The 26,343-nt window shown below is 46.3% G+C and overlaps 3 protein-coding genes across 3 annotated transcripts; 2 read left to right on the top strand and 1 right to left on the bottom strand.

Moving 5' to 3' along the window:
- Positions 1 to 1,584: 1,584 nt before the first annotated feature.
- MIND_01149800 (Aldo/keto reductase) lies at positions 1,585 to 2,157 on the top strand (the record flags this gene model as incomplete). Its single annotated transcript, XM_037368029.1, has 5 exons — positions 1,585 to 1,606; positions 1,695 to 1,710; positions 1,756 to 1,795; positions 1,838 to 1,879; positions 1,930 to 2,157. 5 exons carry the CDS (start codon positions 1,585 to 1,587, stop codon positions 2,155 to 2,157), a joined length of 348 nt encoding a protein of 115 aa, XP_037215861.1.
- A 4,343-nt stretch (positions 2,158 to 6,500) lies between these two features.
- Positions 6,501 to 9,178, bottom strand: MIND_01149700 (uncharacterized protein; the record flags this gene model as incomplete). The annotated part of the gene is made up of 12 exons (XM_037368028.1): positions 6,501 to 6,733; positions 6,780 to 6,890; positions 6,940 to 7,193; positions 7,241 to 7,351; positions 7,401 to 7,439; positions 7,694 to 7,831; positions 7,881 to 8,153; positions 8,200 to 8,313; positions 8,361 to 8,435; positions 8,482 to 8,592; positions 8,643 to 8,998; positions 9,056 to 9,178. 12 exons carry the CDS (start codon positions 9,176 to 9,178, stop codon positions 6,501 to 6,503), a joined length of 1,938 nt encoding a protein of 645 aa, XP_037215860.1.
- Positions 9,179 to 9,951: 773 nt separating this feature from the next.
- Positions 9,952 to 10,518, top strand: MIND_01149600 (Aldo/keto reductase; the record flags this gene model as incomplete). Its single annotated transcript, XM_037368027.1, has 5 exons — positions 9,952 to 9,973; positions 10,062 to 10,077; positions 10,123 to 10,162; positions 10,205 to 10,246; positions 10,297 to 10,518. The coding sequence occupies 5 exons, from the start codon at positions 9,952 to 9,954 to the stop codon at positions 10,516 to 10,518; spliced, it is 342 nt and encodes a 113-aa protein (XP_037215859.1).
- Between the last annotated feature and the right edge of the window lie 15,825 nt (positions 10,519 to 26,343).

Here is a 26,343-nt window from a genome sequence, read left to right as displayed (position 1 = left end):
CTGTTGAGAATCTTCCTAACAGTGCTTAAATCATGTATTTCCATTAAGTAGTTATGGATATAGAAGCTCATCAGTTATAGATCTGCTAGGCACTAAAACTACCAGCTTCAGTATCTATTAACAAAAGCTCCTTTTTAGAACACTGTGTCACATATTACATAGTGTGACTCCGGGCAACTTGGTCTAAACTACCTAAGTCGTATTATGCACCTTTATTCATCCCCTACATACTGGACTTAGCGAAAAATTTGCCTTGGACTTCACAATTATTCACCCTGTTCACCACCATTTATTCACCCCTCGATAGATTCATTGTAGACAATGTAGATGTAAATGATGATAATGTATTTATTTAAATGCAGATTCTTCTTTGGTGTTTTGTCCTTCCAGCCAGCCTGCTGGGCGAAGAGTGACACGTCAAAACATATCCAATGGGTGAGAGCATGAGCATGGATTGGTATATAGTGAGTCTGCGGAATTAGATACGCTCTGATAGGGATGCCTATCCTGATCGACAGGCACGTGGGTGTACCCAGGCGGGTTCTGAGGGAAGGCGGGGGAGGACCCACAGTAGGTGGGTGTTCCACATACCCAGTCGGGAAGCACGCTGGGTGTAGCCACCTGTGGTGGGTGCTGCCTTGCCTTTTCAGGCAGGTGTGGGCATTACCACATGCCTGATGATGGGATCACCCATGGGTGCTGGCTGGAAACTGTCTGGGTGATCCCATCAGATATGGGTGATGCCCTCCGCCGGTGGGCATTCCAGGGTGTGCCCACATTAATGGGTGGATACACCCACACCTGTCCCATCAGGCATGATTGGGTACACCATGGGAGGGTTCAAAGGAGGTGTTCTGGTATACCCAATGAAGCCTTGGGTGTTGCCTAGGTTGAACATGCCATCAGCATTTATTTTTGCAAAAAATATATAATAGTATAAATCTACCTTTAGTGCTTCTCCTTGCCCTAGATACTGTTATATACCAGAGAATATCCTTCCACCTGTCTAGACTAGTTACTTTATAGACTCAGACTTGTTCTCCATCCCCCTTCTATGATTCTTTTAGATAAATATATAAGATGATATCATGTATAGAAGCCCTGCAAGCCAACCCATATACCTGTAGTTCTTTTCCTAGCCCTAGACTATGATAGAGCAGAGAATACCTTTCTATCTACTTATGCTAGTCACTCTATAGCCATCTAGACCCCCCTCTAGCCCAGAGCCCTAAACCCCTACTACTACTATACCCCCACACTAATCAAAGTCTTTTCCCCGTCCCCTAATCACCATAATATACTACCTTAGACTAGTCAGACCATTTATATAATTTCTATATATTTTTCCCACGAGTATACAGCCCAAAATGAATTTAATACTATTTGCTTAGGATGGGTGAACCACAGGCACTAAATAGCTGGTGTGATGTGACAGGGGGTGGAGACACCCATGGTGATGGGAACAGTCATAGGATGCGGGTTAAACCCATGCAGGGGAACCTCTTAGGTTAGAAGTCAGGGGGGGGTATTTAACCCTAAGAGGTTTAGGGGGGTGGTAGCCTGAGGTGAGGACCCATATCCGACATGGCAGAAGCTCGAGGAGCTGGTAGCGAAGGGGAAGCTTAGAAACATTGGAGTTAGCAAGTGTGTTAGTTGTTGTCGACATACATCTCCGTTCTGACATGCTTTTATAGCTTTAATCTCCGCAGGGTTTGTGTCGCAGCCATCTAATTTACTTCATCTCATTTGCTATAGACTTCAGAACCTCACTGCAAACCCACTCAAGATCCAACCCGTTTGGCTCCTTCACATCTCCCTCGACTCAACATATTTATAGGTTGAGATCAGCTATTGGGTCCCACAACCTGCGCTTCTCGATGTCTGTCTGATTTACTTTTCAACTTACTTTCTTACACCATGCTTCTGCAGTATTCCAAGAAGCATTCGCTTCTGCTCGAGGCGTATTCACCTTTGGGCGGCGATGGCAAAGTCGGAGACACGCTGCGCCTGCCTGTTGTGACCAAGATCGCCTCCCAGCTTGGAATGACGCCTGCTCAGGTCATCGTCTCGTGGAGCATCCAGCGCGGCACAGTCGTGTTGCCGAAGAGTGTTACACCGAGTCGGATCGTGGAAAATCTTCAAGGTAAGTTAGGCTAGACGGAAGGAACGTCAAATCTCTTGGGACGATATATATAGTCATCAATGCCTGTGACCCCGACAATTTCATCGCCTCCTGTTTTCATTAATACTGCTTTGTTCTCAGAAGTATCTGCATCTACCCCAGATTTGTCTGAATCATCAGCAGTTGATAGTCCTTCAGGCCAGCTTGAGAGAACAGTGGTCACATAGCTCTTCCAAGCAAAAACTTTAAATTTCATATTAGTAGAGTGATCAGGAAGCTGCAGAACATAAGCTGATGCAAAAGGAGCACCCATCTGCTGCATAGAGGTCAGTCCATTAACCATTTGTAATATAATGGTCCGATTATTTTCTCGTGCCACATCGGAGTTGCCCATAGATACAGATCGTCTATTTAACACCAAACGTGCAGTATTAAAAACGTGGTACATTTTCAACGCATTTTTTGAAATATAATCTGTGACATATGCAACTACTGCCTTTATAGATGTACCAGATAACAGACTAGTCCAATCAGAATTGCATCTAAGCAGATACACACCATCCGAGGCAAAAGTATTCAACATAGGCTCTAACTTCTTCACATTGATATGCCCATCGAGAGGATCAACCTCAGTTCTCTCAAAAACATCCCGAGGAAATCGAGCAGAACATGATCCATCTTTTCTAAGACATCCTTTTACTGATTTCCTAAATTTTTGACCAGCAACTGGTATTTTGGTAGTATCCGAACCTATGACTGAAGCACGACAAGAATGAACATTAGATCGAAGTATAATATCATCAACTGTCCGTTCTTTCTCTTTCAGCCATAACTGCATTGTGTTGCATTGTACAAAAGAAGCAGATTGCAAGCTACCACCATGTTTGGCACATAAAAGTGGAGGTTTTTCAGGTAGTGTCAAGATAGGATCAATATAACCAGGAACATATTCGTATTCTTCAACCGCTGAGCGGATTTCAGATAACGAACCATTAGTAAATTCACCTTGGTGACAAGATTCAAGATAAGCTATCAAAGTTGACTGGAATATACCATCTGAGTCTTGTAAGCGATCTCGAATCTCTTGTGGTGATAAGGCACCACGGATCCATATAAGCATATGCATATGTAGCGTTAATCTTCCCTGCTGTTCTACAGTACCATAATAAGCGTCTGTTTCACCTAAGAGTCCTGCATGATCTGTTTCAACACCCAGTATATGCTTGATAAATAATCTAGTCATATAATGAAAAAAACGGGCGGCAGCCACAGGGTTATTAGCAATTAATCGAAGTCGGTCATCAGAAGTTCGAAGATCAGGACGGAAAACTGTACTAGTGCCAGCAAAGTATATACAGAGAGGATGTTTTATGTCAACAGGTGCAAATGTTACAAACCAAGACGGGGCCCCTTTATAACTAATCAACGACCAGAGTTCATTGCGCATGTATTTCTTAGATGAAATTGACCCTTGCACTTTACCTCCCACATATTCAAGGTCATCCAGTAACGCGAAGCATGCTTTTTCTTCAGAAGTTTTAGGTATTATATGTTCACCACGTTCCATGCGAGTAGCCAGATTGCCTAACACATCTACATTCACATTACCTAAACGTTCTGCAATTCCCTTGACATTCTTTTTTTGTACTAAGAGAAAACTTCCTGAGGATGCCCGCTTAATCTGTGAATCATTGAATGCAACCAAGGGAAAGTAGAGGTCCAATTGAAATCTCTTATCATAGTACATAAGCAGTTTCTTCTTATGCATATCCTCACTGATTCGTCTCTTATGCGTTGGTTGTGCAATAGACCCAAGACCATATGGAAATAACCAAGGGAACATTTGTGGATAAAGATGAGGATTATGAAAGAGGGACTCTGGGTCTGCGGTTCTACCAATTCCAACCATTTTTCCACCTTTCTTTAGATGTTCAGCAGCTTTGGCTTTCAGAGTCTCTAAGTCTGAGACGGACAGTGCATCTGCTGTTAATGTGGACACAGCAAATGAACAGGGCCCATTTGAAGTACCTTCATCCTCACCAGGATCATCCAAACTCATAGCATCTGGTACTAAATTTTCCTCTGACCCATCTGTTTGACAAAATTCCACGCCACACACCGGACCAATTATAGGCAGAGAATTTAGATTAGATTCAGAAATTACTACATCTGCATAATCCTGATGATTAAGTTGAAGCCAAGTCAAGGCATCATGAACTACCTGCCGCCGAACGAGCAACGGTGTACGTTTAAAATCATCATCTGTTGGGGCTGAACTACCGAGAAATATGAAAGCCAGAACTTCACTCAATTGGTCCGTTGATGGGGGTAGTACATTATATATTTCTACAACGGGTGTGGCAAACATGACTGCATTAGCAACCAATTTCCCATGATTGGATGCAGCAACCCTAACCACACATCTGTTATGTCTAACTCGAGCAATCAATAGCTGTTCTGCATAGGTCAGGTTTTGCAGAGCTGCAGGCACTTCACCCAACCAGTTGAAATTTGCTAAAGAATGAAGTGGGACCTCCTTTTTAAGAAGCTTAGATTCACATACAGTACATACAAAGTCACAGTTGGGAGCCAGAACCGGACCTTCACATTCTACCAAGGGATCATCATTTGAAAATCGTTCTTGTCTAGTTCCACCTTTTGGCGAATGCAGAATCTGCCAGTCTACCTCCAAGTCACTCTTCCGTGTCATCTGATGACAAGGAGTTAATGCACCACATACTGCACAACCCGCCTCCTCTACCACATGAGGACTTATATCATTACAGAAATCAGTTATAATCTGGTGACGTAGTTTGAGACTGGCTGGCTGTGGAGGAAATGATGCAAAATGACTTGGTTTTGCTGGACGACTAGTGCGTTTACTGATTCTTAAGGCTGAACTCTGCTTATACACCGCAACTTCACCAGGTAGTTTGTGGGAAGTTTTTCTATCAGCTTTTCGATTTTCACGGTAAGCTCGGTTGTAGTCTCGTTTTTTTAGATAATCTGTGTGCTACAGCAGAAGTAGACGAATACACAACAAACAATGTACAATAATCGACACAAGAATCATCACATAGATGAGTTGATAATAGTTCACGTACAGACTTGACGCCAGACCGGGAAGGTATTACAACACAATGCGCCTGAGCAATAGGAATCAATTCTTTCATTGTTAGACGCGGCACTAAGAGATTTAAAGGCATAGTAGTAATAATATTAGCTTGATTTTCCTGAACATCACATAATCGTATGTGCCCAGAATATTGGAGTGAACCGTCAGGTGGAATATCAGGACTCCAAATGACCCATGCTGAAATTTGCTTGGAGTCAAACAACAGACTGTTTCTTCCACCTCCTTTGTCATCAGAAGGAACACTTGCAATGTTACAAGGCAGAGTAGCTAAGTCGGTATAAGAAGTTTCATACATAGCACCTAACCTACATATATTGAACATAACTTCCAAAAAAACAGAGAGCATGCAAGGGTGGTCCAAGAAATGCAGAGCCAAAGGCCTCACAACAGCCCAATCCCATGTCCGATACATGCCACGCATCATAAGCCATTTAGACCTGCGAGCGTTGTACGTGGAAGATACAACAGGATATGCACGCAGTTGCATAGATGATAAGTACTTCAAAAAATAGGAAAACCGTCTCCAGCCTGAGCTAAGTACGAACAGTAGTTCACAGAATCAACGGGATGATTTGTAGCCGTCCCATCGCATAATAACAAAGCTCGTTGCCTCACAGACACTCCTTCGAATGAGAAAGAGAGCGGAGCAGTGTACACAGTCTGACATGGAGTACATGTCAGTCCACGCGTCCCGAAATCGAATCGGGAAGGCCCTGAGGCCGGCCTACAATCATCGAGAATGTGGCCTTGAAAATAGACAGACATCCGAAGAGCCGTGTCTCGTGTGTTGTTTGGATGGTAGGTGGCAACATATGTAGTTGCGGCGGCAAAATGAGCAGATGCGAGTAGGTTGATGCTCACTTTGTAAGACAAGTGTTGTGCCGAAGGCAAAGGAATCAACGGGTTGGGATATCTGAGTGGATTGTGTTGCGTTGCCGTTGGATTACGGAGTGACGACAACGAGTATACAGGTGCAAGGACCCATACAAAAGCCCACAGCAACAAGACTAACTCCGCCGGACAGCGTAGACGGCGGTTCATGGTGGTAGAAAGCATAAGGAGTGTCTATTAGTAATATCGATTTGTCCGACTGAATGAAGCCGTCGCTAGCCACAGCCTGAGCGATACAAACCAATTTTCTACTGGCGGGCATTTGTCAACGTTCACCCGTACGAATGATTAACAGCGGCGTAAAAAAACAAATTTCTTGGCTATTTGAACAAAAACATGCCGACAAACTAATTAGTCGTATATTGAAAGTTTGCGCGGAACGTGATCCCCCAAGACGATGACCCAACGTATATTCAAGCTCAGTCCGTCCCCGCCATCCTTCTTGATATAAGAGACTGCGTTGTACCCAACCAGAACCATGGAATCGTGAGGGATTTCCAATTGCGGGAAGCGGGGGAGTTTTTCCAAGCGAGCCATACATTCTTCGTACGTCCATTTGGTGCTCCTACCGTCGTATATAGGTACTGAGAGAGATGAGTCACACATCGAAAACAAGTATAGAGAACAGACTGGTGTCATTGAAGTCGAGTTGGTCACGACCAACTAACCCGACTGGAGGCGCGGCACGAGCAGTAGGGGTAGGAAAGCAAGGGTTAGAAGTCTGCAAGTTTTCTGGATTTGCTGAATTTAGTTAGCAAGGAGATCACACTCTGAAATATGAGAGGCATACCTTCCTTAATCTCGCGATTGGTGGAAAAGGTGACAACGCCTGCACGGATCTGAACAGATAGAGCGGACTTCTGCATGACCATGCAGGTGAACGACGCAAGTCGTTCGGCTTCCCCACGAACAATCATACCGGAGATGCCTTTCTCCCTCGTCCCTCCTCCAGCCGCTTGACCAACCGATAAGAAAGAGGTCGATAGCCTCAACACCGTTGTCATTGTCGCCACGGCGTCAAACTCGGCGACACATATTGTATACCTAGACAAGCATGAGATAGATATGGATTAGCCATAAATCTCGATTACCGTGGTTTGAGTCCGGTCGCCGGGCGGACGGCAATAACTTGACGAGGTGAGGCCCGAGAGCCGTTGATGAAGGATCGGTATGTTCGAGCTTCCAACGAGCTAATTAATAAACTGTGCTCGAAGTCAACATCTGTTCAATAAATAAAAGCGAGCCACGTACTGGCAATTAGTATTGTCTGGTGTAACTTCATCACGAAGTCTGGCATAAGTGTAGTTGCACACGGCCTCCTGACTCCAAGAACTCCACCCTCCAGCACTGAGGGAAAGAGCCGAATGAGAGAATATTTAAGAGCAATAGATGAATAAGCTGACTTTAATGGAGGCAATGCCTGAAAAATAGGTCGCTGCGCTTCGGAAGAACATCGAGGAACACATTGATAACTCCACAAGATGGGGGTAATTCACTGGCAAAATCAGTGCGCAAATGATCGGTAATAAGAGAACGCAACTGACGGTAAAGGAAGGACGGAAAATGAAATATTGTCGATGTACTTTGAAGGTGGCGGATGGGAAGATCTGTTGTCGACAAGTTTGGAAGGCGGTGGAGCGTTCGAAGAAATGTCGTTGTCGGAAAGCTCTTCCGAAGGATCACTGACGTAGAGTTGGGTTATCGATCATCGCTCGACCACCATTCACATACCGCTTTCGTTTGCCCTTATCTAGCGGTGTCACTATAGCGCCTTCATGGACCGGAATCAACTCAGAATGGACTGATCCATGGGAGGAGGTCGAGGGTGCTGTCGACGCGTCCAACCCGCCAGAGGATAGAAGTCGCTGAGCAGGATGCCTCGGCCCCGATCTTTTGCTTGTCAGTTTTTCTATGGCCACCAGGAAAAGACTTGACCTAACGGGGGAACTATCGCCCTTGACAGCCTCAGGACGAGAGTAGCTAACATTACGAGCAAGATACTCACTTGAAATAGTCAATCAGAGGCTAACACGAACCATAGCGCACTCACGTAATGCCAGGGAAAATATTCTCCATAGATTGAAAGTCGAAAGGACGAGGAACCAGGTCACGAGATTCGTAATCGGTCGATCGGCGTGATAGTCTATCGTCAACAGAAGGCAAACTGTGAAATCATTAGTTCAATGCGAACGGATTGTAAGAGCAACAGACGATGATTTTTCACTGGGAGCAACAGAATTATAAGCAGAGGACTGGGCATGTTGGCCCTCTTGGAAACTTTCCTCGCTACAGCAGGTGAGAAAACACGAAGACGAGGGGATGTAAGACCAACAAGGAAGGAACAACCGAAGGGCGAACAATCAGATGTGTTTGGGTATCAGGACGTTGTTCCCCTGTGAGGAAAATAGGTGAAGAGAATTTGGGTATCGAAAGAGTGGATGAGCTTGAGGTAAATGTCAAAGCGCACAATTCGAACGACTTCTGGAACCGTACCTGGACACAGCAGAGGTTTCCAGAACCTTGCTCGGAGCTTCGACATGAAAGCTGATAATGATGATAATGTATTTATTTAAATGCAGATTCTTCTTTGGTGTTTTGTCCTTCCAGCCAGCCTGCTGGGCGAAGAGTGACACGTCAAAACATATCCAATGGGTGAGAGCATGAGCATGGATTGGTATATAGTGAGTCTGCGGAATTAGATACGCTCTGATAGGGATGCCTATCCTGATCGACAGGCACGTGGGTGTACCCGGCGGGTTCTGAGGGAAGGCGGGGGAGGACCCACAGTAGGTGGGTGTTCCACATACCCAGTCGGGAAGCACGCTGGGTGTAGCCACCTGTGGTGGGTGCTGCCTTGCCTTTTCAGGCAGGTGTGGGCATTACCACATGCCTGATGATGGGATCACCCATGGGTGCTGGCTGGAAACTGTCTGGGTGATCCCATCAGATATGGGTGATGCCCTCCGCTTCGGGTGGGCATTCCAGGGTGTGCCCACATTAATGGGTGGATACACCCACACCTGTCCCATCAGGCATGATTGGGTACACCATGGGAGGGTTCAAAGGAGGTGTTCTGGTATACCCAATGAAGCCTTGGGTGTTGCCTAGGTTGAACATGCCATCAGCATTTATTTTTGCAAAAAATATATAATAGTATAAATCTACCTTTAGTGCTTCTCCTTGCCCTAGATACTGTTATATACCAGAGAATATCCTTCCACCTGTCTAGACTAGTTACTTTATAGACTCAGACTTGTTCTCCATCCCCCTTCTATGATTCTTTTAGATAAATATATAAGATGATATCATGTATAGAAGCCCTGCAAGCCAACCCATATACCTGTAGTTCTTTTCCTAGCCCTAGACTATGATAGAGCAGAGAATACCTTTCTATCTACTTATGCTAGTCACTCTATAGCCATCTAGACCCCCCTCTAGCCCAGAGCCCTAAACCCCCCTACATACTATACCCCCACACTAATCAAAGTCTTTTCCCCGTCCCCTAATCACCATAATATACTACCTTAGACTAGTCAGACCATTTATATAATTTCTATATATTTTTCCCACGAGTATACAGCCCAAAATGAATTTAATACTATTTGCTTAGGATGGGTGAACCACAGGCACTAAATAGCTGGTGTGATGTGACAGGGGGTGGAGACACCCATGGTGATGGGAACAGTCATAGGATGCGGGTTAAACCCATGCAGGGGAACCTCTTAGGTTAGAAGTCAGGGGGGGGTATTTAACCCTAAGAGGTTTAGGGGGTGGTAGCCTGAGGTGAGGACCCATATCCGACATGGCAGAAGCTCGAGGAGCTGGTAGCGAAGGGGAAGCTTAGAAACATTGGAGTTAGCAAGTGTGTTAGTTGTTGTCGACATACATCTCCGTTCTGACATGCTTTTATAGCTTTAATCTCCGCAGGGTTTGTGTCGCAGCCATCTAATTTACTTCATCTCATTTGCTATAGACTTCAGAACCTCACTGCAAACCCACTCAAGATCCAACCCGTTTGGCTCCTTCACATCTCCCTCGACTCAACATATTTATAGGTTGAGATCAGCTATTGGGTCCCACAACCTGCGCTTCTCGATGTCTGTCTGATTTACTTTTCAACTTACTTTCTTACACCATGCTTCTGCAGTATTCCAAGAAGCATTCGCTTCTGCTCGAGGCGTATTCACCTTTGGGCGGCGATGGCAAAGTCGGAGACACGCTGCGCCTGCCTGTTGTGACCAAGATCGCCTCCCAGCTTGGAATGACGCCTGCTCAGGTCATCGTCTCGTGGAGCATCCAGCGGGTACAGTCGTGTTGCCGAAGAGTGTTACACCGAGTCGGATCGTGGAAAATCTTCAAGGTAAGTTAGGCTAGACGGAAGGAACGTCAAATCTCTTGGGACGATATATATAGTCATCAATGCCTGTGACCCCGACAATTTCATCGCCTCCTGTTTTCATTAATACTGCTTTGTTCTCAGAAGTATCTGCATCTACCCCAGATTTGTCTGAATCATCAGCAGTTGATAGTCCTTCAGGCCAGCTTGAGAGAACAGTGGTCACATAGCTCTTCCAAGCAAAAACTTTAAATTTCATATTAGTAGAGTGATCAGGAAGCTGCAGAACATAAGCTGATGCAAAAGGAGCACCCATCTGCTGCATAGAGGTCAGTCCATTAACCATTTGTAATATAATGGTCCGATTATTTTCTCGTGCCACATCGGAGTTGCCCATAGATACAGATCGTCTATTTAACACCAAACGTGCAGTATTAAAAACGTGGTACATTTTCAACGCATTTTTTGAAATATAATCTGTGACATATGCAACTACTGCCTTTATAGATGTACCAGATAACAGACTAGTCCAATCAGAATTGCATCTAAGCAGATACACACCATCCGAGGCAAAAGTATTCAACATAGGCTCTAACTTCTTCACATTGATATGCCCATCGAGAGGATCAACCTCAGTTCTCTCAAAAACATCCCGAGGAAATCGAGCAGAACATGATCCATCTTTTCTAAGACATCCTTTTACTGATTTCCTAAATTTTTGACCAGCAACTGGTATTTTGGTAGTATCCGAACCTATGACTGAAGCACGACAAGAATGAACATTAGATCGAAGTATAATATCATCAACTGTCCGTTCTTTCTCTTTCAGCCATAACTGCATTGTGTTGCATTGTACAAAAGAAGCAGATTGCAAGCTACCACCATGTTTGGCACATAAAAGTGGAGGTTTTTCAGGTAGTGTCAAGATAGGATCAATATAACCAGGAACATATTCGTATTCTTCAACCGCTGAGCGGATTTCAGATAACGAACCATTAGTAAATTCACCTTGGTGACAAGATTCAAGATAAGCTATCAAAGTTGACTGGAATATACCATCTGAGTCTTGTAAGCGATCTCGAATCTCTTGTGGTGATAAGGCACCACGGATCCATATAAGCATATGCATATGTAGCGTTAATCTTCCCTGCTGTTCTACAGTACCATAATAAGCGTCTGTTTCACCTAAGAGTCCTGCATGATCTGTTTCAACACCCAGTATATGCTTGATAAATAATCTAGTCATATAATGAAAAAAACGGGCGGCAGCCACAGGGTTATTAGCAATTAATCGAAGTCGGTCATCAGAAGTTCGAAGATCAGGACGGAAAACTGTACTAGTGCCAGCAAAGTATATACAGAGAGGATGTTTTATGTCAACAGGTGCAAATGTTACAAACCAAGACGGGGCCCCTTTATAACTAATCAACGACCAGAGTTCATTGCGCATGTATTTCTTAGATGAAATTGACCCTTGCACTTTACCTCCCACATATTCAAGGTCATCCAGTAACGCGAAGCATGCTTTTTCTTCAGAAGTTTTAGGTATTATATGTTCACCACGTTCCATGCGAGTAGCCAGATTGCCTAACACATCTACATTCACATTACCTAAACGTTCTGCAATTCCCTTGACATTCTTTTTTTGTACTAAGAGAAAACTTCCTGAGGATGCCCGCTTAATCTGTGAATCATTGAATGCAACCAAGGGAAAGTAGAGGTCCAATTGAAATCTCTTATCATAGTACATAAGCAGTTTCTTCTTATGCATATCCTCACTGATTCGTCTCTTATGCGTTGGTTGTGCAATAGACCCAAGACCATATGGAAATAACCAAGGGAACATTTGTGGATAAAGATGAGGATTATGAAAGAGGGACTCTGGGTCTGCGGTTCTACCAATTCCAACCATTTTTCCACCTTTCTTTAGATGTTCAGCAGCTTTGGCTTTCAGAGTCTCTAAGTCTGAGACGGACAGTGCATCTGCTGTTAATGTGGACACAGCAAATGAACAGGGCCCATTTGAAGTACCTTCATCCTCACCAGGATCATCCAAACTCATAGCATCTGGTACTAAATTTTCCTCTGACCCATCTGTTTGACAAAATTCCACGCCACACACCGGACCAATTATAGGCAGAGAATTTAGATTAGATTCAGAAATTACTACATCTGCATAATCCTGATGATTAAGTTGAAGCCAAGTCAAGGCATCATGAACTACCTGCCGCCCGAACGAGCAACGGTGTACGTTTAAAATCATCATCTGTTGGGGCTGAACTACCGAGAAATATGAAAGCCAGAACTTCACTCAATTGGTCCGTTGATGGGGGTAGTACATTATATATTTCTACAACGGGTGTGGCAAACATGACTGCATTAGCAACCAATTTCCCATGATTGGATGCAGCAACCCTAACCACACATCTGTTATGTCTAACTCGAGCAATCAATAGCTGTTCTGCATAGGTCAGGTTTTGCAGAGCTGCAGGCACTTCACCCAACCAGTTGAAATTTGCTAAAGAATGAAGTGGGACCTCCTTTTTAAGAAGCTTAGATTCACATACAGTACATACAAAGTCACAGTTGGGAGCCAGAACCGGACCTTCACATTCTACCAAGGGATCATCATTTGAAAATCGTTCTTGTCTAGTTCCACCTTTTGGCGAATGCAGAATCTGCCAGTCTACCTCCAAGTCACTCTTCCGTGTCATCTGATGACAAGGAGTTAATGCACCACATACTGCACAACCCGCCTCCTCTACCACATGAGGACTTATATCATTACAGAAATCAGTTATAATCTGGTGACGTAGTTTGAGACTGGCTGGCTGTGGAGGAAATGATGCAAAATGACTTGGTTTTGCTGGACGACTAGTGCGTTTACTGATTCTTAAGGCTGAACTCTGCTTATACACCGCAACTTCACCAGGTAGTTTGTGGGAAGTTTTTCTATCAGCTTTTCGATTTTCACGGTAAGCTCGGTTGTAGTCTCGTTTTTTAGATAATCTGTGTGCTACAGCAGAAGTAGACGAATACACAACAAACAATGTACAATAATCGACACAAGAATCATCACATAGATGAGTTGATAATAGTTCACGTACAGACTTGACGCCAGACCGGGAAGGTATTACAACACAATGCGCCTGAGCAATAGGAATCAATTCTTTCATTGTTAGACGCGGCACTAAGAGATTTAAAGGCATAGTAGTAATAATATTAGCTTGATTTTCCTGAACATCACATAATCGTATGTGCCCAGAATATTGGAGTGAACCGTCAGGTGGAATATCAGGACTCCAAATGACCCATGCTGAAATTTGCTTGGAGTCAAACAACAGACTGTTTCTTCCACCTCCTTTGTCATCAGAAGGAACACTTGCAATGTTACAAGGCAGAGTAGCTAAGTCGGTATAAGAAGTTTCATACATAGCACCTAACCTACATATATTGAACATAACTTCCAAAAAAAAGAGAGCATGCAAGGGTGGTCCAAGAAATGCAGAGCCAAAGGCCTCACAACAGCCCAATCCCATGTCCGATACATGCCACGCATCATAAGCCATTTAGACCTGCGAGCGTTATGCGTGGAAGATACAACAGGATATGCACGCAGTTGCATAGATGATAAGTACTTCAAAAAATAGGAAAACCGTCTCCAGCCTGAGCTAAGTACGAACAGTAGTTCACAGAATCAACGGGATGATTTGTAGCCGTCCCATCGCATAATAACAAAGCTCGTTGCCTCACAGACACTCCTTCGAATGAGAAAGAGAGCGGAGCAGTGTACACAGTCTGACATGGAGTACATGTCAGTCCACGCGTCCCGAAATCGAATCGGGAAGGCCCTGAGGCCGGCCTACAATCATCGAGAATGTGGCCTTGAAAATAGACAGACATCCGAAGAGCCGTGTCTCGTGTGTTGTTTGGATGGTAGGTGGCAACATATGTAGTTGCGGCGGCAAAATGAGCAGATGCGAGTAGGTTGATGCTCACTTTGTAAGACAAGTGTTGTGCCGAAGGCAAAGGAATCAACGGGTTGGGATATCTGAGTGGATTGTGTTGCGTTGCCGTTGGATTACGGAGTGACGACAACGAGTATACAGGTGCAAGGACCCATACAAAAGCCCACAGCAACAAGACTAACTCCGCCGGACAGCGTAGACGGCGGTTCATGGTAGAAAAGCATAAGGAGTGTCTATTAGTAATATCGATTTGTCCGACTGAATGAAGCCGTCGCTAGCCACAGCCTGAGCGATACAAACCAATTTTCTACTGGCGGGCATTTGTCAACGTTCACCCGTACGAATGATTAACAGCGGCGTAAAAAAACAAATTTCTTGGCTATTTGAACAAAAACATGCCGACAAACTAATTAGTCGTATATTGAAAGTTTGCGCGGAACGTGATCCCCCAAGACGATGACCCAACGTATATTCAAGCTCAGTCCGTCCCCGCCATCCTTCTTGATATAAGAGACTGCGTTGTACCCAACCAGAACCATGGAATCGTGAGGGATTTCCAATTGCGGGAAGCGGGGGAGTTTTTCCAAGCGAGCCATACATTCTTCGTACGTCCATTTGGTGCTCCTACCGTCGTATATAGGTACTGAGAGAGATGAGTCACACATCGAAAACAAGTATAGAGAACAGACTGGTGTCATTGAAGTCGAGTTGGTCACGACCAACTAACCCGACTGGAGGCGCGGCACGAGCAGTAGGGGTAGGAAAGCAAGGGTTAGAAGTCTGCAAGTTTTCTGGATTTGCTGAATTTAGTTAGCAAGGAGATCACACTCTGAAATATGAGAGGCATACCTTCCTTAATCTTGCGATTGGTGGAAAAGGTGACAACGCCTGCACGGATCTGAACAGATAGAGCGGACTTCTGCATGACCATGCAGGTGAACGACGCAAGTCGTTCGGCTTCCCCACGAACAATCATACCGGAGATGCCTTTCTCCCTCGTCCCTCCTCCAGCCGCTTGACCAACCGATAAGAAAGAGGTCGATAGCCTCAACACCGTTGTCATTGTCGCCACGGCGTCAAACTCGGCGACACATATTGTATACCTAGACAAGCATGAGATAGATATGGATTAGCCATAAATCTCGATTACCGTGGTTTGAGTCCGGTCGCCGGGCGGACGGCAATAACTTGACGAGGTGAGGCCCGAGAGCCGTTGATGAAGGATCGGTATGTTCGAGCTTCCAACGAGCTAATTAATAAACTGTGCTCGAAGTCAACATCTGTTCAATAAATAAAAGCGAGCCACGTACTGGCAATTAGTATTGTCTGGTGTAACTTCATCACGAAGTCTGGCATAAGTGTAGTTGCACACGGCCTCCTGACTCCAAGAACTCCACCCTCCAGCACTGAGGGAAAGAGCCGAATGAGAGAATATTTAAGAGCAATAGATGAATAAGCTGACTTTAATGGAGGCAATGCCTGAAAAATAGGTCGCTGCGCTTCCGGAAGAACATCGAGGAACACATTGATAACTCCACAAGATGGGGGTAATTCACTGGCAAAATCAGTGCGCAAATGATCGGTAATAAGAGAACGCAACTGACGGTAAAGGAAGGACGGAAAATGAAATATTGTCGATGTACTTTGAAGGTGGCGGATGGGAAGATCTGTTGTCGACAAGTTTGGAAGGCGGTGGAGCGTTCGAAGAAATGTCGTTGTCGGAAAGCTCTTCCGAAGGATCACTGACGTAGAGTTGGGTTATCGATCATCGCTCGACCACCATTCACATACCGCTTTCGTTTGCCCTTATCTAGCGGTGTCACTATAGCGCCTTCATGGACCGGAATCAACTCAGAATGGACTGATCCATGGGAGGAGGTCGAGGGTGCTGTCGACGCGTCCAACCCGCCAGAGGATAGAAGTCGCTGAGCAGGATGCCTCGGCCCCGATCTTTTGCTTGTCAGTTTTTCTATGGCCACCAGGAAAAGACTTGACCTAACGGGGGAACTATCGCCCTTGACAGCCTCAGGACGAGAGTAGCTAACATTACGAGCAAGATACTCACTTGAAATAGTCAATCAGAGGCTAACACGAACCATAGCGCACTCCACGTAATGCCAGGGAAAATATTCTCCATAGATTGAAAGTCGAAAGGACGAGGAACCAGGTCACGAGATTCGTAATCGGTCGATCGGCGTGATAGTCTATCGTCAACAGAAGGCAAACTGTGAAATCATTAGTTCAATGCGAACGGATTGTAAGAGCAACAGACGATGATTTTTCACTGGGAGCAACAGAATTATAAGCAGAGGACTGGGCATGTTGGCCCTCTTGGAAACTTTCCTCGCTACAGCAGGTGAGAAAACACGAAGACGAGGGGATGTAAGACCAACAAGGAAGGAACAACCGAAGGGCGAACAATCAGATGTGTTTGGGTATCAGGACGTTGTTCCCCTGTGAGGAAAATAGGTGAAGAGAATTTGGGTATCGAAAGAGTGGATGAGCTTGAGGTAAATGTCAAAGCGCACAATTCGAACGACTTCTGGAACCGTACCTGGACACAGCAGAGGTTTCCAGAACCTTGCTCGGAGCTTCGACATGAAAGCTGATGTAGACGCTGAGATGGAGTTTGCCGGACTATTAGGGGCTTACAAGGACTTCAACGGATCGGCTTTCTCCGTCTTAGAGTTGCTGGTAGAGGCTGCACTAGTGCCGGTCCTTGCTGATTTACTTGCCGGGGTAGGAGAAAGACTTTCGACATGTTTACCGCGTGCACTGAATGCCAGGTTCAACAAAGGAATTGAAACACAAAGGTAATTGGACCTATCTTTCTTCGCGTTTCTCGCTGTCGTCGAACGTGTGCTACGACCAACAGGAGCGGGGACGCTAGTAAAGATAGGCGCGCCACAAAAGAAAGTTGTGAATCCACGCACGGTTTAACTTTGGAAGGCGGTGTTGCGGGTGGGTCCGATAAGTCTGAGCTCGTCCGCACTGAAGTAGTTTTGCTGAAGGAACAGATGAGTGTTTAGTGTGGACGACAAGGAGGCACACTTACTCTATTTCTTCTTCAGCGACATTGGTTGGTTGGGTATCAGAGGAAGACCGCGAGCCGGCGCTGGATCCAATGAAAAAAGAGGTGAGGATATCTTCGGGAGGCATAGAGTTAGTTGATACCAGGAAAAGGCAGAAAGATGCGCAATATAACGCAATATAACCCACCGTTTACGAGTAACTAAGACGCAACCGATCGTTAAGACGAAACCGATCGCTGAGAGGATCCAAAGACTGGGTTTGTTCGTTTGTTAGTAGCCAGGAACGCATAGGTCGTCGTCAGGTTTTATGAGAGGTAGGGGCGCTCCTTAAATCCTTAAATCCGGAGCTACGACTTAGCCGCTCTTTACTTCGAGAACCGACATGGCTGCAATCCCCACTACCGCTGAAATGAGTAAGTAGGATTCAGGAGCACGATGCGCGTTAAATACTATCCTCAGCGGAGGCTATTATCAAATGGCAAAAGATTATGGACGACTTCCCCAAAGACGCCCAGATAGGTATTCCTGCATTGCAAAGTGATGTGAGTCCACAGAACTTTTGACATGCTGCCGACTTACAATGACTGCAAGATTAAGAAAATCTTCATAAGGAACGTGTCGGAGGGAGCTTTGTACAAGGCTATGGTTAGACAACAGAACGGTCCGGCTCAAGAGGCCATTTTCACCGTTGTCGGGATTCTGATGGACAAATCGCTACCTCCCGTCAGTTGGGATAAGTAAGTCGTTTATTCATCCATGTTACCAAGCCGAACGAAAGTTACAGTGCGAAACACGCAGCAAGCGGTACTTTGTCGCAGAAGGTTACTATAGCTGGTTTCGACACTGAAGCGTTCGCAAAGGCGATAGAGCTGGCTCATAATATTGATGAAATGTTCCACGACAAAGTTGACGACGCACCTATCGTAGCCTTCAGTGGACCGTCGACCTCGGACGAACACGGCTTTTTGCTCACTGCGGAAACTCGGTACTATACCCGTTCGATGAAAACGATTCCAGAAGATAGTCGCGCTCGACCAGAGCATCATGTGGACCCTCGGGGAATGCTCGCCGAACGAGAAACCGATAAACTTGCGATTTGTGCCGATAACATCGTCGCGTACCTTCAAAGGAACAATGCAGAGTGAGTATCAGTCATTATATTTGACTATAACTCACCTGCATCCGAGATTGGTTCTTAGAAACCCATCTGCATTTAAAATGCATGACATAGTGGAGGTTGGGTTCACCCTACACACTTTTCGCACGTTTTCGCCCGACTTAGGCCCGCGCTACAAATGCAAGGTAGTGTTGAGGAGTTTAGTGCATCTGGATGACACTTTTTCCAAGGTAAGTCGTTCGTGTCGTGGCGCGTTGCAGTATCAGACCATAACAGCGAATCGCTACTGCTAAGCGCCTGGAGCTCAAACGCAAGGTCAACGCGATGTTGGATGCAGCTACTGAAGATAAGCGATGGAAAAAATTAAAGAAAAGCGCCAACCCGATAGCAAGTCGATTCTCGGGGAAAGGGAAGGAGAAGTGTGTGGACAGTGAATCGGACGACGAGCAGCAAACAACGAGGATGGAAATGGAAGGCCTGACTTTGAGTCAGCAGAAGAGCAAAGAGTAATTGGACACTACAATATACGACAGACCTGTGTACCAGAGCCAACCGACAAAGACATTGAAGTGAAAGAGAACCTGAGAGTTGGAGCACCCGAGTATAGTCGTAACGCGTTACCTGGCTCTTCTGACGCCATGCAGCACTACCAATGGCTCTGGACGTAACTGACTCTTCTGCCGCCAAGCCGCAATAGCAGCGCTTCACGCTTGAAGCAGGGCATGCAGCAGCAATTAGAGAAGAGTGACCGCATCGATTGATTGCCTAGGTCACAATGCGAAGTCACAACGCATGTAGCAAACGACCAAGTCAAAATAGCATTCAATTTCAGATAACAAATTTCATGACGAGGGTTAGGGTTAGGTCAACAAATTTCATTACAAAAATAGGTGTACTCTAGTCTCAAGATCGAGGTTCTGAAACGCGGACGACAGATATTGATAGACGATTACATAAGTACTCGTAAACAAGTGCAGCACCTCAAGAAAAAACTTCAACACCAACAGCACGAGGAGCACTCAATGCTGGAGTGTATCTATCGCCTCCGCCTTCACCTGTCGGAAGAGATGGAAATACCCTATGAGTGCCTATTTGTGCGTCTTATTTTAGTGCTTTTTATACATTTTAACTGGCTTCTACTGGTTCTAGTCTCATAATGTGAAATATGAACTCGACGAGTTGACTTCAGATTGGGAAGATATTGACAAGAGGCAGATGTTAATATCGGAGAAGTATGCGAAAAAGATGTATGGTAGTGGATAATACTTGGACTACTCTATGAATCAAGCTAGACCTTTATAAGCTCCTCCAGTAAGCGCAAATCCAGTACTTGTGTATCCGTCTCAGTTTCGGCTAATATAACTGGGTAGCACTTCTTCCCATGTCCCCGACGCACTGCATAGTGAGAGATATTGTGAATTGCATGCGACACACAGCCATGACCAACACCAAGTGTATCTCCGATCTTCACCATAGTCCAGCCTTGTTTTCGTAAGGCGCGACACAATGCCCGGAATGCCAAGGTTCCATGTTTAGGTAGTTGACAAGAAACTTGCTTCGGAACTCTAGGAGCTATGACAGCTAGAACTGGAGAGGATGTGGAGGAGGATGTGGAGGGGGTTTTGGACGTGAGTCGGGAACTACGTCGGGGCCAAATTGGAATTTGGGGCTCACTGCAAAACATTGAAGGTCAAACGCCTTATCATTTGAACCCGATAAAGCAAGTCGCATCATCAAGTTCATCTAGTCAGCCAGCTAGTATTGCAGAGAAGAGAAAACGAAGGCCATACTCAAAGGATTAGGATTCTCTCGAAGGGTTCCAGAACATAGTAGTGTCTTGAGGAATAAATGTCCGTCAAAAAACTACGAGTTGTTCTTGCGTTCCAGCTTGCACCGTACCCAATGCGACCTCAAGTCTTCCACTCCAATCCTCGTAATATCGATCCCTAGTAATCATGTAGGCATGTTGTTGTGGTGTAGAGGACATTCAGTCACTCACCATTGATAAGGATTCGTCCACTAGAAGGATCCGTCTGTTGTAAAGTTAAGAATAAAGGTGGGGGTAAAATGGCGAATCTACAAGCGGTACAACCTCCCGAACCTCATCTTTCACAAGCTTTCGTGGTTTTTTGACTTCGCCGTCTTTGGCTTCGCCGTCTTTGGCACCATCGTCATCGCTGACAACAGCATCAGCATCCGCTTAAGCTGCGGATTTCTCAGCAGGCAGCAACTGACGCCGACTCCTTTTTGACTTCCACTGAGGCATCTTGCGTGATGTCGTCCAAAACGCCTTCGGTCCCGGAGGTCTTCAACGAGGCCTTGAGTATCAATATGGCCATCGAGCATGCGGACCAGGTAATGTTTGCTAGCACACGGAGACATTTATAGGACAGAAAGCGAGAGGTGTGACTGTCCTAAAGAATGCTGAGCCAAGATGTTGACAAGATTGAAGTGGACATACGACGGCGCTTAATGAATCATCCAAAAGAACATCCTTGGTCTTCGCATAGACCGCTCGAGCAAGGGCCACTCTGTGAGTAGATTTCGTCGTAGATGAAGGCCATCAGCTGAGACCGAACACCCCCCGACCGATCCACAGATGATGAATGTCGCATGGTGCATTGGCGACGGAGCCACCCAACTGAGCCATAGGCGTTATATTTTTACAAATGCAACTAGCTGCAGCTAGCATAACAGTTGTCAAATACACTGAGCAGGGCTTTTTGTCACATATGTCACATTCCTTTAAAGGCTTATTCTATTTATTTAAGACTACTATTATGGTAATTGATGATGGAACTGATGGCATCTATATAATGTCATCAATGTGGAAACATTTTTGATTGCCATCACAAGTTTTGATGATTGTAACCAGCTACATCATTTCTGTCCAAATTGGGATTATTAATTATTTTCTATATATATAGTCTTCCAAATTATATAACGGGTCTTCGGCCTGAAGAAAAGGAACTTAACATTCATTTATTAAGTGTAATAATTGTTAATACTGATGTTATATCAAAGTTTGATCAGTCTTATAGGGGAACAGAAGACAAATGCACTAACTGGACTCAGGCCTCAGTGGAGCTAGTGGATTTGACACCAGGTTGACTCAGTGCACTCAGTGCAGTTGTCAAATGTGCACAACTACAGGTGCCCAACTTGAGTATTGCGCAGATATATGCTTCTGCCTAAAGAGGGTGCTCTGACTGCTCATTCAATCAGCTGAAGAAGCCGCGGAACTCGCCGAAGAGCGCTAAACTTGAAGAATATTGGGCGGCTGCTGACGCTCGGGGACAAACCCCAGACGTCATCTTCGTTGAGTCTGATATTTCGGCCCTAACCAAACATCAGATTTCGTTAAGAATAAGCAGAAGGAAGACTGACGTTTGACATTTCTCGACCAGATGTGAAGGCAGCCCGAGGGGCATGCTGAAGATGACCGTGAGCGGTCCGACAATTTAAAGCGCAGCAAGGTTCAACGAGGGGCCGAATAGAAGGTGGACGCAATAGAGCGAGAAGTGGTCGAATGAAGGGGTTGCCGTTGGGTGGGATGATGATCAGGTAGCTCGTGCGTGTAAGGTGGCCGCGGGAAAGGCATGAGGTACCCGCTGGGTGAGGCCGAAAGCCGCTCCCGTGCTTTGCAGACGAAGCCAGAAGAGAGGACCCGGCCCGAAGGCCGAATCAGGAGCGGTGGCCCCACTCGACGCAACTGTGGAAGACGGGGCCAACTTGAAAACCCAACTGGTTACAGAGTGGAACTGCGTTGACGAGTAGTGAGCGTGATTGATCGTGACGCGGAAGTCACGTGATTGACCGTGACGCGGAAGTCACGATGTCTCATAATGATATAATAAACTACATTTTGCCCACCTTACCCACACGAGCTTGGCACAAGCTATACCTGGCGTTGAATTATGATCTCTCTTCCTTTGGGTATCAAATCACCCCATCAACCGCGTTTGATGCCATTCCACAGTGTTTACTGTTCTTGTGACGGGTGCAATGTCTATGTCTCCCTTACTGAACCTTCATCGAGCATTAATCCGCTATGTACCTTGTCGTGCAAATTCGTCGAAAGAAAAGTGGGCTCAAGGTATAAGACAGGCTCTGGAGGCGCTATATTTATTTATATCTGAAAACTGGTCTAGTTTTGAAATGCCTATTTTGTGGAGGCGTACCTCAGGCCATCGTTCCTTTGTGGTGCGAATCAGTATCCAGTTTCTATGGCTTACTTGAAGGAGGTTAGCCCCTGCATCCCTGGCATTGCATGCGTCGCGTGCCTCATTACTCGACTGTCAACCTGTACAGGTCCAGTTCAAGACTTTTGCGGTCGAGGCCACACTGTGGCTGTCATGGACCTTCAAGTTGCCAGAGGGCTCTACCGCTATACTTGCTTCATCGGTGCATCGGCCGCGGACCAATCCAATGGGAAGAAGATGGAGAACCGAGGAGCGGTCCTATGGAAACGTGCACAAGACCGCTATCGGATGGAGATCAAACATTACATTACACTGGTTCACCGAGATGACGACTAAGTAATTATTCCAATGTACTGAGGTACATATGAACTATCAAGGGCAGGGCATTCACCACATCTGGGATAGACCAGAGTGAAATGCTTAAGTCTACCCGTCGTCGAACTGCGGGGAAAGATGTCTCTGCGCTGCAACCTCATGGAAAAGTTAGAACGATCGAGAGGAAGCTATACGCACTGCAGTTAGGATGAATTGAAAGAGAGGTTTGAGTCCACTCGGATGAGCCAAAATGTCATGGTTGACGATTGACGTTGGAAACAGTTGAGTCCCTCGACTTCGGCAGACCTAACGAGGCTACCTCCAGCCTAGCCAGTACAGTTGCGAAAATATGATGAGCAAACTCAACCCAGCGAGAAAACTTCAAAATTCCACCTCTAAGCATATGGGCATCTCGGAAATCCGCCAACTGTGGTAAAACCACCACCGTTCGAAGCCTCATCCAACAGTCGGTAACCCACCCAGCAGAGGCAATAGTTACCGCACCATAATTTGACGAGAGTCCTCCAAAACCTCAAGCCGCATATTAGATACAACTTGAAAGCGGAAATGCACGGGGGAGCCCAAGACAGAGGGTTCGGGGAGTTGGGAAGCAGAATCGAGGTTGTGGTGGTGAGAAGGGCTCTTGGGTTGGAATGAAGGCGACTGCGAGCGAGGAGGTAGTGTAGACAGTTCGACGAGTTCCGCGAATGTAGGCTGCGCAACTGACCAGAGATTGACAAAGACATCCCGGTCCGCGGCTGCTGCCGACGAAGCAGAGGTGTGGAGGACATCCATAAGCTGTTGCAGAATATCTTCGTCGTTCAAGGGAGGCTGCTCGACTCGCTTTGGCGCAGCAGCTCAAATCGAATCCGTGTCCACAGATGCTGAACATCGCATGGTGCCTTAGCGACGGAACCCACAAACATAAGCATTGCGTAGATATATGCTTAGTAGCTCAATAAGGGGGCTCTGGCTGCATTCATTCAATTGGCTGAAGAAGCGCGGAACTCGCAAAAAACTCACCGAAGGGAGCTATAAACTTGAAGAATATAGGGTGGCTGCTGATGCTCCAGGACAAACGGCAGACGACTTGTCTTCGTTGAGTGTAGTATTTCGGCCTTAAACAAACATCAGATTTCGTTAAGAACGAGCAGACAAGACTGACACGTTTGACCAGGGGATAAACCCACCTAAACGAACGGAGCCGCCGATGTCGCTTTTCTTGACCAGATGCGAAGGCAACGTGAGGGGCATACTGAAGATGACGGCAAGCAGTCCGGCAAGCGCAGCAAGATTCCGAGAATCCGACTGGAACAAGAACCCGCCCAGTTGGAGGATGTCACTGACGAGGTGGACACAAGTAGAGCGAGAAGAAGTCGAATGGGTTGTGGTCGGGTGGGAGATGGGTCGCACGAGTGAGTAGAGCCACGTTATGGATGAACAAGCCGCCCGAAATCCACGCAAGCCATTGGCACAAGCTTATCCGGGAGAATAAGAATGTCCTCCACAAAGGAATAGTTTCCGGCTCCAATATGAGTGTGTCATCTGCTAACGTGACACCCTCCGCGTCGTGGAGAGGCAGGTATTGGGTGAACTGGCTCTTACGGTCGCCGAATGAGTTTTGGGAAAGGGTAGTGGAAGCGCGACACGAGAAGGGCGACGAAGCAACAACATTGGGTTATTGCCGCCCAAGAACCACGAACGTTCAACGCACGCGTCACCGGAGTCAGAAGCACCCTCGCAAAGCTTCATATCGTATACGAGTCTGGAGCCTACGACCACATGCCTGCAGTCCTGCAGTCGAGACGGAAGATAGAGTCAAAAGAGCGCAGGTGGAAGATTAAGTCATTTTACAAGTGAAGGTTTAATGAATGATGGCCGAGCAAGCGACCCAAAAATATATTCTTATTTACAAGTTCTGTACCGGGGTAAAATGGAATGAGTCAGACAGTGCGGGGCGATGTATACCAGAAGAGGGCTCCCAAACTAATTTATCTTTCCAGAACCAAGCCCTGCCACAGGAGGTATGCTCCTGCTGCTCGAAGGCCAAGAGTGGGCAGGTTGCATGCTGCTCAATTATTTGCATCGGACGGGCGCTGGCGGCAGTATGCAGGAGAAAAGTGAGGAGACGTTCCAGAGTTCCAGAGGTTGCCGATGCCACAAACCGAGGTACTACCAATAGACGCATGGTAAGAAGAGTGCATAGGTGGTAAAGGATATCGTAAAAGACTGATGGGTTGAGCATGTGACGCTGCTCGGCGTTGTAGGGGAAGAGGCCTTCGACATCGAGAAAATCCACGTGTGCGAGTTTGGGCCCCATCAAGCCCTGGAGGAGGGTTGAGCGAGAATGAGAACCTTCCACGTAAGTGACCAGGTCTCCGGCCAGATGCAGAATCGTTATAACCGACAGTTTGGCAGAGTTGAGTGCAATAAACGTTTGAACGTGGCGTTTTCTAGCTGAACCCAGGGAGAGCATCTGCAACTTGGGGGTTTGAATCATGGACACCAGGGACCCACATCGATGCGACCAAGGGACATGACAGTTGAAGGACAGGCTGAGTAGCTGGGGTAGTGTCACTGCCGTGCCTTGCCCTTCGAATTCATCAATGTCCCCAATCATAAGCATCGTAAGGCGAGGGGCGTGGCGCAGCACCTCTAACAACTCGGAAACAAACAAATACGAGTCCATCACCCCATGGGCAAAGTCTAAACTTGCCAGGGCCAGCGAGACTAGATTGCTGCTCTGAAGCGGGTCCACCGATGAGATAGGCATGGCTTCAAGATGAAGAAATCGAAGGGTAGGTGGAAGGCCTGGAAATTGAAGAGGGGGGAGGGCCATTACCACGGATGGGTTGTATCATTGCGGTAGCACAAAAGTGGCGAAGCGGCTTGAAGGCCAAGCCCTCAGGGACGGGAGAGTGGGCTCGGATATCCTCGATAAAGGCATTCCAGTCGACGTATGTTCCATACTGAACGCACAAGTGAGTAGTGGTCGCAGCGCCAGCAATCAAAAGTTGAGCCACTTGGGACGAAAAGTTTGGGTTTAAACCCAGATGCTCGTCGGTAACGTCGGAGACCAAGCTAATGCCCACCTGCTTGGCACTCGACTTGGCCAGATGGAATACCCGTTTGAGGTAGGCGTAGTTCATTTGGGGCACCACAATTATTTGCGACCATAAGTAGGGCGTTGAGTCGAGTGTATTTTTCCAGAAGCTACTGACGAG

This window comes from Mycena indigotica, assembly GCF_014461135.1.
Source record: "Mycena indigotica strain 171206Taipei chromosome Unknown Mind.scaff0010, whole genome shotgun sequence".
Classification (NCBI taxonomy): domain Eukaryota; kingdom Fungi; phylum Basidiomycota; class Agaricomycetes; order Agaricales; family Mycenaceae; genus Mycena; species Mycena indigotica.
The sequence above is the reverse complement of the archived record's forward strand: the minus strand, read 5'-3'. Positions and strand labels throughout refer to the sequence as shown.